A 12291-nucleotide genomic window follows, 5' to 3' on the forward strand; every position below is an offset into this window, starting at 1 on the left:
CTATGAATGTATCTTGGAGCCCTTAGCAGGTAGAGAGGCTATGGAACCAAAGTGAATTTCAGATCTCCCCCACCCCCTTTTTGTGGGTCATGGGGCTTGAACTCTGGCCTGGGCACTGTCCCTGAGCTCTTCAGCTCCAGGCTACCACCCTACCTCTGGAGCGACAGCCCCACTTCCGATTTTTTTGGTGGTTAATTGGAGATAAAAGCCTCACAGTCTTTAGTACTTGGGCTGGCTTTGAACCATGATCCTCAGTTCTCAGCCTACTGAGTAGCTAGGATTACAGGCATAAGCCACTGTCCCTGGCTGCCTTTTTTCTTTTGGCTAAAACTAATGTTAAGTGCCCCAATTCCATTATTAGGTACAGATATCAGGTGCTCTGTGTGAAAGAAGAGAGAAGACTATTCTCTGAAGAAGAAACAAAAATGGCCTATAGACACATGAAGAAATGCTCCACATCTCTGGTCATAAAGGAAATGCAAATCAAAACAACTCTAAGATTCTACCTCACTCCAGTTAGAATGGCCAGGATCAAAAAAACTAATAACAACAGATGCTGGGGATGTGGCCAGGAGGGATCACTACTACACTGTTGGTAGGATTGCAAACTCATTCAACCACTATGGAAAGCAGTATGGCAGTTCCTCAAAAGACTAAACATAGAGCTCCCCTATGACCCAGAAATTCCACTACTTGGCATTTACCCAACCATCCAGAAACAAGGGCATACTAAATCCACTAGCACAATGATGTTCATCACAGCATTATTTACCATAGCAAAGATATGGAACCAACCCAGATGTCCCTCAGTTGATGAATGGATCAACAAGATGTGGTATTTATACACAACGGAATACTACGCTGCTGTCAGAAAGAACGACATCACCCCATTTGTAAGGAAATGGAAAGACTTAGAAAAAATCATATTAAGTGAAGTAAGCCAGACTCAAAGGAACATAGGCTCAATGGTTTCCCTCATTTGTCATAATCAGGAGAAACCTTGGGCTCTCCTAGCTGAGATTTGAAATAGAGCAAAACCTAGATACATAAGGCCATACAGTATGATACTAAATGAAAGGACCTCCAGGATATAGAAACAAAAGCCATATAATGAGTGATTGTTGTCCTTAATGTACTATGTTCTCTCTCATCTCTTTTGTTGTCCCTTGGTTATCTCATATTGTTACAGTATTTCACTTTGTTATCTAATATATTGGATATATTTGTATTTGGTTATTTGAAATTGGATAGGGAAGGGGGGAAAACTAAGATGTGGGGGTTGGGGAGAGGGTAATGGGGACCAAGACATGTGAAAGGGTATCAATGTATGTGAATTGATGCACCTTCTATCTGGCAAATATCATATAACCCTTTTATTAATTATAATAAAAATATTTTTTTAAAAAAGAAATTGTATAGGGAAGGGGGGAAAACAGGATGAGGGGGGGAGGGAAATGGGGACCAAGACATGAGAAAGGGTATCAATGTATGTGAAGTAATGCACCTTCTATCTGGTGAATATAATGTAACCCTTCTATTAATTACAATAAAAATATATGAAAAAAAGAAGAGAGACTAGTTTGTAATATATTATACATGGAAACTACTATAGCTGCAAGTTAGAAATCATAGCACTCTACCATTATTTATCATATCTCTTTGCCTTATTTATTTTTATTTGACAACTCATTTCCCTGCTTTTACTAACCCATATTTTTTTGGTGCTAGCCCTGGAGCTTGTACTCCAGGGCCTGGATATGCCTCTGACTTTTTTTTTTTGCCAAGGCTAGCGCTCTACCACTTGAACTACAAGATCTACTTCTGGCTTTCTGGTAGTTAATTGGAAATAAGAGTCTCACAGACTTTCCTGCCTGGGATAACAACCACAATTTTCAAATCTCAGCCTCCTGAGTAGCTAGGATTATAGGCCTGAGCCACCTCAGCACCTTAAGTCTAATAACCAACTTTATGGAATCCTTGTAACCTGTTGCCCTACTATCCTAATTGTGAAAGCAGATCTTTGATTTATTATAATCTGTAGGCCTTATATGTGATTCTTTTTGAATATCAAGAGCTTTGGTTAAACCTGGTTTTGAAAAGATCATACATTTTTCTCTCATTCTTACACTTCAGGCAATGAGAGCAGATCTGGTTCTTCACATTACACTTAGACCTAAGCATCTCCAGGCTAACATTAAGCCCTTTAGAGCAAGGGCTTAGTTATTTCTAACTGTTCTATTTTTTTTTCTTTTAGAAACAAAGAGAGAAAGAATAAATAGAAACTTACTGTTATTGGTACATCTTTTGTTCCTGAATTTAGTAAATGAAGATTTAAAACTTTTGGCAGGTCTGTTAAAATGAAGGAAAAGGAATATTTCTTAAAAAGCTGCGATTTATACCAAGTTAGAATTGTTCTTGTTAGATATCAAACTGAAGCCTCTCTAGAATATGAAATACAGTGACAAGCATATAAATAAAACACATTAGGCAGGAATCATTTCGTTCATAAGGACATTGTGTATTAGAACTACTCCCTCCTAAAACAATGACCAACACAGAATTATGAATTATTAAATATATACTTAAAAAGTGTTTAACATAAACAAATGTGTGAGGAACTCAATACACTAGGATACCACTATCTGCTTCAGTTTCCACTAAGGAGATTTATCACTTGACTCAAGTTTCCCATCTGTAAAGCAATGCAACCCATTTGAAGACAGGTGAAGATTTTCACAAGTATATACCACCCACTCACCCCCATACAATACACAAATACTATGTAGACAGAGGATATAAATTGTGTGCGTGCGTGTGGATATATATATATATATATATTAAATGGAATAAAAATGCATATTATCTGGAATAAAAAGTAATCAAAAGAAAATCTCTACAAGATCACAGAATACACTGAGAAATAACTTTCAAAGCTGAATTACAAAATCCAGTAGAGCCATTAGCACTGAGTCTCATGCAGGGAAATAGATATAATTTTAAAGACCTGTAAAGACTGTTTTGTTTTATTTACCTTGTGTTCGTAGTGTACCAAAATCTAACATTTCAGTTGAGGAATAAATTCCAGGAGCTTGGAGAAAAGAAAAGCCAATTATCTTTCACTTTGCCAGAATAAAATGCACTGAAAACAAAACAAACTTGGAATTTCATCAGTTTTTCCACTAACCTGTTGTGACTTCAACCTCAACAGGAAGAATGATGAACTCAGTGCTGTCGGATGCATTGGTTTTTATTCTGATGAAGGCTGTATGATTATCTGCTTCTCTGGAGGAAAAACTAGCTCTCATCACTCCTTTAGTTTCATAAGGAGGGATTTCCTGGCAAGTGAACAAACCATGTCTTCTTTGTAATGTTGCAAAATTACCTTGTTTGCTGAATTAGATAACACTGACTACAAGTTCTTTATCATTTTATACTAAAAAATAATAATTTCCAATGAAACATATATGTCTCATATGGAGAAATGTTATAATGTGAAGAAAATTTCCCAAGAAAATTAGTAAATTTCTTGGCACAAAAATCAGCACATATTTTCAGTCCTGTAGTGAAAACATTCACTAGAAGGAAGGCCTACTGAAAAAAGTATGGGGTACATAATTCCTTTTCTGTTTTTAGAACTAGCTGGCTTGCTGGAAACCACTGGAATTTTTCTCTGCATGTCTTTTAGCTTACCTTAACAAACATTTGTGTTCTACAACGTACTGGTCATCATTTGCCTTTACTTCCCCAGTGTTTTAGATTCAAAGTAGAATACAAATGACTGGATACCTCTTGAGGGATCTAGCGATGGAATCAGGACTCTACAAACTTTTGGAAGCTGACTTGCTCTCTGGGATTTCCTCATAAATGCACAATGAAAAAGGATGACAATAAAATAAAGGCCTGCTGATTTTCTTTCTTATTCTAAGCTTATAGAAACAACAATTACTAGGTTTTTTTTTTTTTTTTTGGTGGCCCTGGAAGTATTATAGGACTATGCTACTCTCTGTGACAGTTCATTCAAGTTTTTAACTCTTTGTAAGTCTGAATTGTCTTATGTTTATTAGATACCAATTATGCCATAAAATCTTAGTTTTTGCCTGTAATTATGATACAAATATAATAACTTGTATTTAAACTTCATTTTACATTGTGTTTCACCTAAAAGGCTTTATAAATATGTGATTTCCAAATGACTGTTTTTGTGAGATGCTATAAATGGGATCCTTATTACATACTCCTTACTTGTACCTTTCTATATTCAGGAACTAACCAAATATCTGACAGACAACTTTGCCTCTAAATGTTTAAGTAAACATTTCAAAAATATCACATCCACATTCTTCTCTTGATTGGGAGACTGGTCAGAAGATAGAATCAAGAGGCTGTTTGTGACAGAACAATTGATAAATAATCATAATGGACAAGCTCTAAGGGTCAAGGTCAGTGTGTCTTCAATGACAGAAGAAGAGTGATTTGAGTGGCGTTTATACAGAAACCACATTTACCACTTGGATTATGGTAGATAAAATATTAAAAATCCTCTTTTAAAAGGTTCTTGCATATTCTGTAACTTGGCTAAATATCTGACATACTTTCTAAGATAAAACAGTTGTCTAAGCATTCATACAAATGGTTAAACATTCACTAATATTGAACATAATGTAGATTAACAATTTAAACCTTAAGTAAATTCTCTCTGCCAATGCTACTAACAATAGTGAGTCTAAATATTAAAATTCTCTACCTTCACCTGGAAATGGTGGCTCATGCCTATAATCCTAGCTACTCAGGAGGTTGAGATTTCAGGATTGTGATTCACAGTTATCCCAGGGAAACAAAGTCCCTGAGACTCTAATCTCCAATTAATTATCAACAAGCTAAATGTAGAGGGTCAAGTGGTAGAGTGCTAGCCTTGAGTAAATAAAGCTCAGGAACAGTGCCCATGCTGAGTTGAAGCTCCAGCACTCCCCACCTACACAGAATTCTCTACCTTCAAAAATGTGAGCCTTTTACATGTGCTTTATATTTTTTTTGGAACAAATAAAAAGGCTCATCATTATGATCAGACTCCAAGTACTATGATCCCATCCAAGTACTAACCAGGCCTGACCCCGCTTAGCTTCCGAGATCAGCTGAGGTCTGGTGTGTTCAGGGTGGTATGGCCGTAGACTCAGAGACAAGTTTCTAAGAAAACAACTGAAATGATTTCTTTTCCACACAGTAGGCTAAAGTTTCTGCCAAATTTGTTCATTCCTATTTACAACTTACATTTTCCCCTTACTTTCTTACCCAATATATTTGCTACACATTTAGCATTAGCACTGAGATATTAATTATGCAGAAATCATCTAGATTTTTTTAGTGATAAAATTTAAGTGGTTTCTGGTGTATTTAAGAAAAATGCTTGGCTTTTTCCGAGCACAGACAAGGGAAATCTGTTTTCACTCACCCACAGTTTTCTGGTACCTCCTTGCTGACCTGTTGGGAGCTCGAGGTGAAGGTCCCCTCCACTGGAGTACATTTCCACAACCTAGGACCAAGAGTACATGATGGTTAATATTCAAAATCTCAATGAAAATGATTTGCTGTTACAGAAGTGAGCCTGGCATCCTAATTCTTTAGGAAAATACTCTTACAGTTATAAATGCAGGGTATGTATCATGTCATGTCACTTTTGGTGGTGATGGATTTTTTGTTTTTGTTTTTGTTTTCTTTTTGGTCTATCATGGGGCCTGAACTCAGGGGATGGGCACTGTTCTGAGCTTTTTCGTTCAAGGCTTGTGCTCTACCATCTGCTCTGAGCCACAGCACCATTTCTAATTTTCTGATGGTTAATTGGAGATAAGATTCTCATAAACTTTGGTACACTGGCTGGCTTTAAACCACAAACCATAGATCTCAGCTTCCTGAGTAGTTATGGTAATAGGCATGAGCCATCAATGTCTAGCAATAAGGGGTACTTTTAACTACAAAAATAAATGAACTCTAGAAGCCTGATGCTGGTGGCTCACACCTGTAATTCTAGCTACTGAGGAGACTGAAATCTGAGGATCATGGTTCAAAGACAGCCAAGGTAGCAAAGTCTGAGAGACTCCAATTAAGCACTGGGTAACCCAAAGTGGTGCTATGGCTCAGAGCAGGTGGTAGAGTGCTTGCCTTGAGTTGAAGAGCTCAAGGACAGCACCCAGGACGAACCCCCCCCTCCAAAAATAAACAAACAAAAACACTCTAGAAATGAGAACTGGAAGGAGTACAGTTGTTTTAGAGGCTAGATTTCAGAAAACGCTTAAGACACATAATTTTCTTTTTACTACATACAATAATTTATTATTTTATTATAAAGGTAACATACAGAGGGATTATGGTTATATTTAGACAGAGTACACCATGTCACTCCTTCCCTTGCATTCTTCCAGTTTTTTCTTCCCATCTCCAACTATAAATAAACAGTTCATTTTCAACAAAGGCTCTGTAAGTATCACTGCTACATCGGTTCACCCTTTGTCCTACTATTTCTGTGCCCTCTATTTTCCCAAAGACAGACAAATGAACAAACAAGATAAAAGGAAATGAAACAAAAACAACAACAAAGAAAAAAAAACCAAACAAACTTCTTGTTTCCATTTCTTGGAGTTCATTTCAATAAATATTATTTTTTTTATGGTCAGAGGAACACAGGTATTGCACCTATGTGATCCTCTCCCATAAATATTTTCCTTTGGTCTTACTCTAATTATTATTTTGTAATAATGTTTTAAAAACATAAATTCTACATATTTTAGCTGCCCAAGTCTTTCTTTCCTTCTTTCTTTCTTCTTCTTTTTTTTTCCTTTTTGCCAGTCTTGGGTATTGAACTCAGGGCCTTGACACTGCCCTTGAGTTTCCTCAAGACTAGCACTCTACCACTTGAGCCACAGCACCATTTCTGGCTTTTACTGTCTATGTGGTACTGAGAAATCGAACCTAGGGCTTCGTTCATGCTAAGCAACCACTAGGCTACCCTCCCAACTGCCCAAGTATTTTACTCACACATATACCACAATTTCTAGAAGTGGATCCAATAAATACAGTAACTGTGAAGTAGAGGAAAGATAAACATTTCAGGGCTAGGGGAGTGGCAAATGGTGGAGCTCCTGCCTAGCAAGTGGGAGGTTCTGAGTTAATGTCCTAGTACTACTTACTTTATGAACCTCCAGACTGCTGTCCAGAGTGGTTGTACCAGTTTGCATTCCCACCAACAGTGAAGTAGGGCTCCTTCCTCCCCACATCCCTGCCAACATTTGTTGTTGTTTGAATTCACAAACCCCAAAACTAACTGGGGTGAGATGGAATCTCAAAGTTGCTTTGATTTGTATTTCCTCTATGGTCAAGGATGATGAGTATCTCTTCATGTGTTTCTCTGCCATCCTTCCCTCTTCTGGGAAGTCTCTCTTAAACTCCTTTGCCCATTTTGTGATAGGTTTATTAGGGTTACTTTCTTGAGTTCCCTGTCTTTGTTGGATATTAGGCCTTTGTCTAATGTATTGCTGGTAAAGCTCTTCTACTAGGCTGTTGTTTTTCTAGTTTAATAACCATGTTCTTTGCTGTGCAGAAACATTTTTATTTTGATGTAACCCTATTTGTCATGTCTCTCTCCTATCTACTGTGCCCTTGGGACTTTTTAAGAAGTTTCTGTTATGCCTTTGAGTTCTAGTGTTTCTCCTACTCCTTCTTGCAGTAATTCCAAAGTATCCAGTTGGATGCTTAAGTCTTTGACCCATTTTCCTTTCATAATTTTAAAACAGGAGGTTTTAGGAGGAGGACAAAATCCATTTTAGTTGTGAAAGTCTGTACTTGCCAAAAAAATATACTTTTTCATCTATCTGCCAAATTCAAGCTACTATTATGACTACAGTTTTAGGTGAAATTACTGTATAAAGTTTTGGCAAACATCTACATCTCCTAACACAAGGTCACCCAACAAGAAGGTTCCATGTCTTAAGAGTTGGAAGGCACTATCAGAAAGAATGACATCACCATATTTGTAAGGAAATGGAAAGGCTTGAAAAAAATCATGTTAAGTGAAGTAAGCCAGAACCAAAGCAACATAGGCTCAATGGTTTCCCTCATTTGTAATAATTAGTACAAACTTTGGACTCTCCTAGCAGAGGATTACAATAGCTCAAAACCTAGATAAATAAGGCCATATAGGATGAGGCTAAATGAAAGGACCTCCAGGATATGGAAACAAGAGCTATATAATGTGTGATTGTTGTTCTTAATGTACTATTTTCTCATCTCTCTTGTTGTCCCTTGGTTATTCTCATATTGTTACAGTATATGACCTTGTATATTGTATATATGTTTATTTGTCTATTTGAAATAGGAAAGGGAAGGGGGGGTTAACAAGATGAGGGGAGGGGCTGGGAGAAGGAAATGGGGATAAAACTATGAGAAGGAAAAAAAAAAGAATTGGAAGGCACTGAGATGCAGGGTGGAAGTTTTAGGGATTCTCTGGAGTGACATTTGTCTCTGAAGAAAAGATAAGGAGCTAATGAGTAAAGATTTCAAAAGATTGGCTAAGCTTGAAGTTGAAGAGCTAAAGGACAGCACCCAGACCGAGTTCAAGCCCCATGCCCACCAAAACAAACAAACAAACAAAAAAACCCAACACTGGCTAAGGCGTTAAGATTTGATAAATAAAAATAAACTTCCTTGGTTATCTCATATTGTTATAGTATCTCACTTTGTTACCTGATATATCGGATATATTTGTATTTGGTTATTTGAAATTGGATAGGGAACGGGGGAAAACAAGATGAGGGGTGGGGGTGGGGGTGGAGGGAAATGAGGACCAAGACATGTGAAAGGGTATCAATGTATGGGAATTAATGCACCATTTATCTGGCAAATATCATGTAACCCTTCTATTAATTAGAATAAAAAATATATGAAAAAAATAAACTTGCTTTTAATTATAGTTCTACATTACCTTTTCCTTGGAGCTTAATTTCCAGGTTACCATTATAAAAATGTTGCTATTACCACAATTAAGTACAAACTTAAAAGAAAAAATGTACTGAGCTAGAAAGAACATAGAGGAACTGGAAGAAAAAAATTGACCTGTATAATTTATACTCAAATAAAATGCAGACCTATCTAAACTGTAACACTAGATAAGCCATAGTTACTTGAAAATGATTCCCCAATTTTAAATCCAGACTGCTGTATTCCAAAATTCAAGCTCCACCATTCATTATATTGAAAGTATTATGCTCTTCAATACATGTATAAGACCTCATTTTTTATTAAAAGATTTTATTAACACTGATTTTTTTTACATAATATTTCAAATGTCAAGTTTAACAAACAAGTGTTCAAGAATGGAATCTCTATATGCAATCACTGGCACATCAATTTAAGAACAAAATTAAAATTAAGCAGAGAGTTGGTATGATATAGATACATATGTATCAATATGTCTAAAGAATATATATCCCATCATAGATCTATATGTCTATATAGTTATATTTATATCTCCAAGTTCATGTCAATGACCTTGAGCACCCGAATATTGAGTCATCGCTCTTATACTGTTTGGATCTAATATCCACATATCAAGAAGACTATTGGCCTTTTGTTCCTTTGATCTTGGCTTATCTCACTCAACATGATTTGCTCTAGTTCCATCCACTTCCCAACAAATGCCATTATGTTATCTTGTCTGGTGACTATGTAGAATTTCATTGTATATATGTATCACAATTTTTGTATCCATTCATCTGTAGTGGGGCATTTGGTTTTTTTCCCATCGCTTGGCTATTGTGAATAGTGCAGAGATGAACATGGCTGTGCAGGTGTCCTTATCATAACCTGGGTTATGATGTTCAGGGTAGATGCCCAGGAATGTTATGGCTGGGGTGTAGGGAAGGTCTATTTTTAGTTTTTTCAGGAACCTCTAAATTGCCTTCTAGAGTGGCTGTACTAGTTTACATTCCCACCAGCAGTAGGGTTCCTCTGTCTCCACATCCCTGCCAGCATTTGTTGTTGTCTTCGTTCAGAATATTGCCAATTCTTATTGGGTTAAGATGGTATCTTAGGGTTGTTTTTACTTGCATTTCCTTCATGACCATCGATGATGGGCATTTTCTCATATGTTTCTTTGCCATTTTTACCTTTTCCTCTGATAAGTCTCTCTTTAGTACCCTTGCCCATTTAGTGACTGGTTGGTTGGGTTTGGGGGTGATCAGTTTCTTGAGTTCCCTGTAGATGTTAGATATTAAGTTCTTGTCTGATGTATTATTGGTAAATATCTTTGGTTGGCAGTCTTTTAGTAGCTATGTCTTTCTCTGTAGATAAAACTTTTTATTTTTAGGTAGTCCCAATTTGCCAAGTCTCTCTCCAATCTGTTGTGACCCCGAGAATCTGTTCAAAAGTTTTGCCTGTGTCTATGAGTTCTAGCATCTCTCCTACTCTGTCATGAAGCAGTTTCAGCGTTTCAGTTCTGATAATGAGGTCTTCGATCCATTTTGAGTTAATATTCGTGCATGACGACGGGCTGGGATCAATTTTTAGTTTTCTGCATGTGGCTGCCCAGTTTTCCCAGCACCAATAATTGAATTAGGCTGTGTTTATTTCACTGTATATCTCTGGCTCCTCTGTCAAATATAAGTTGACTATAGGTATGTGGTTTTAGTTCTGGATCTTCTCTTCAGTTCCATTGATCTTCTGGTCTATTTTTGTGCCAATACCATGCTGTTTTTGTTATTATGGCTCTATAGTAGAGTTTGAAGTCTGGTATTGTAATACCACCTGCATTGTTCTTTTTGCCTAGAATTGCTTTGGCTATTCTAGGTCTTTTGTTCTTCCATATGAACCTTTGGATTATGCCCTCTATTTTAGTAAAGAATGTCCTTGGGATTTTGATGGGGACTGCATTGAAATTTTGTATCAATTTTGGCAGTATGGCCATTTTCACAATGTTGATTCTCCTATGTATGAGCATGGGATGTCTTTCCATTTCCTGGTATCCTCTTTGATTTCTTTTTTTTTTTTAACTCTCTTAGAGTCTCACTGAAAGAATATTGTCAGCAAATGATTATTTGATGTTGATTTTTTAAGTTGATAATATTCTGTGTAAATTTCCAGTGAAGCTCATTTCTTTTTTTCATATATTTTTTATTGTAATTAATAGAAGGTTACATTATATTCGCCAGATACAAGGTGCATCAATTCACATACATTGATACCCTTTCTCATGTCTTGGTCCCCATTTCCCTCCCCCTGACCCCCACCCCTCATCTTATTTTCCCCCCTTCCCTATCCAATTTCAAATAACCAAATACAAATATATCCAATATATCAGATAACAAAGTGAGATACTGTAAACAATATGAGATAACCAAGGGACAGCAGAAGAGATGAGAGATAACATAGTACATTAAGGACTCATTTGTCATTGTCATAATCAGTAGAAACCTTGAGCTCTCCTAGCAAAGATTTGCAATAGAGCAAAACCTAGATCCATAAGGCCATACAGTATGACACTAAATGAAAGGACCTCTAGAATATAGAAACAAAAGCCACATAATGATTTCTTTCTTTAGGCTTTTATAGTTTTCATTACATAATTCCTTTACACCCTTGGTTAGGTTAATCCTAAATATTTTATTCTTTTGGGGCTATTGCAAATGGTATCATTTTCTTGATTTCTCCTTCTGTTTGTGTACTGGTGTACAGAAAGGCTACTGACTTTTGATGGCTGATTTTGTATCCTGCCACTTTGCCAAAATGTTTTATTAGTTCTAAGAGTTTGGGAGTGGAATTTATTGGGTTGTTTAGGTATAAGATCAGGTCATCTGCAAAAAGGGATAGTTTGATTTCTTCTTTTCCTATGTAGATCCCTTTGATGTCCTTCTCTTGCCTTATTGCTCTGGCTAAGGGTTCCGGCACAATATTGAAGAAAAGTGAAGAGATAGGGCATCCCTGTCTTGTTCCTGATTTTAAGGTAAATGGTTCTAGTTTTTCTCCATTTAGTATGATACTAGTTATAGGTCTGTCATATATGGCTTTAATTATTTTAAATAATATACCTCCTGTTCCTATTTTAACATGAATGGATGCTGCATTTTGTAAAATGCCTTCTCAGCATCCACACACACACACATACACACACATATTTTTTTTTTTTTGTGGGTCATGGGGCTTGAACTCTGATCTGGGCCCTGTCCTTGAGCTCTTTAGCTCAAGGCTACCACCCTACCCTGGGGCCTAGGTATTGTACCAGAGCTCTTCAGCTCAAGGCTACTGCCC

At 36.8% G+C, this 12291-nt stretch overlaps 1 protein-coding gene across 3 annotated transcripts in view; it reads right to left on the reverse strand.

The window, feature by feature from the left end:
• Tmem131 (transmembrane protein 131) overlaps window positions 1-12291 on the reverse strand; it is a 159444-nt gene that overhangs the window by 67493 nt on the left and 79660 nt on the right. For 2 of the 3 annotated variants that reach the window (XM_090336457.1, XM_090336456.1), the window contains exons 8-11: window positions 5450-5530; window positions 3185-3335; window positions 3032-3088; window positions 2288-2349 (exon numbers count right to left, since the gene is read on the reverse strand). In XM_090336457.1, coding sequence (XP_090192583.1) covers window positions 2288-2349; window positions 3032-3088; window positions 3185-3335; window positions 5450-5530 — 351 coding nt within the window. Of the gene's footprint in view, window positions 1-2287; window positions 2350-3031; window positions 3089-3184; window positions 3336-3690; window positions 3843-5449; window positions 5531-12291 lie in introns of those variants that run through there. The other variant, XM_090336455.1, reaches the window with a different exon arrangement.

The sequence above is a fragment of the Megascapheus bottae genome, chromosome 7 (genome assembly GCF_031878675.1).
Source record: "Megascapheus bottae isolate mThoBot1 chromosome 7, mThoBot2.hap1, whole genome shotgun sequence".
NCBI classification, from domain to species: domain Eukaryota; kingdom Metazoa; phylum Chordata; class Mammalia; order Rodentia; family Geomyidae; genus Megascapheus; species Megascapheus bottae.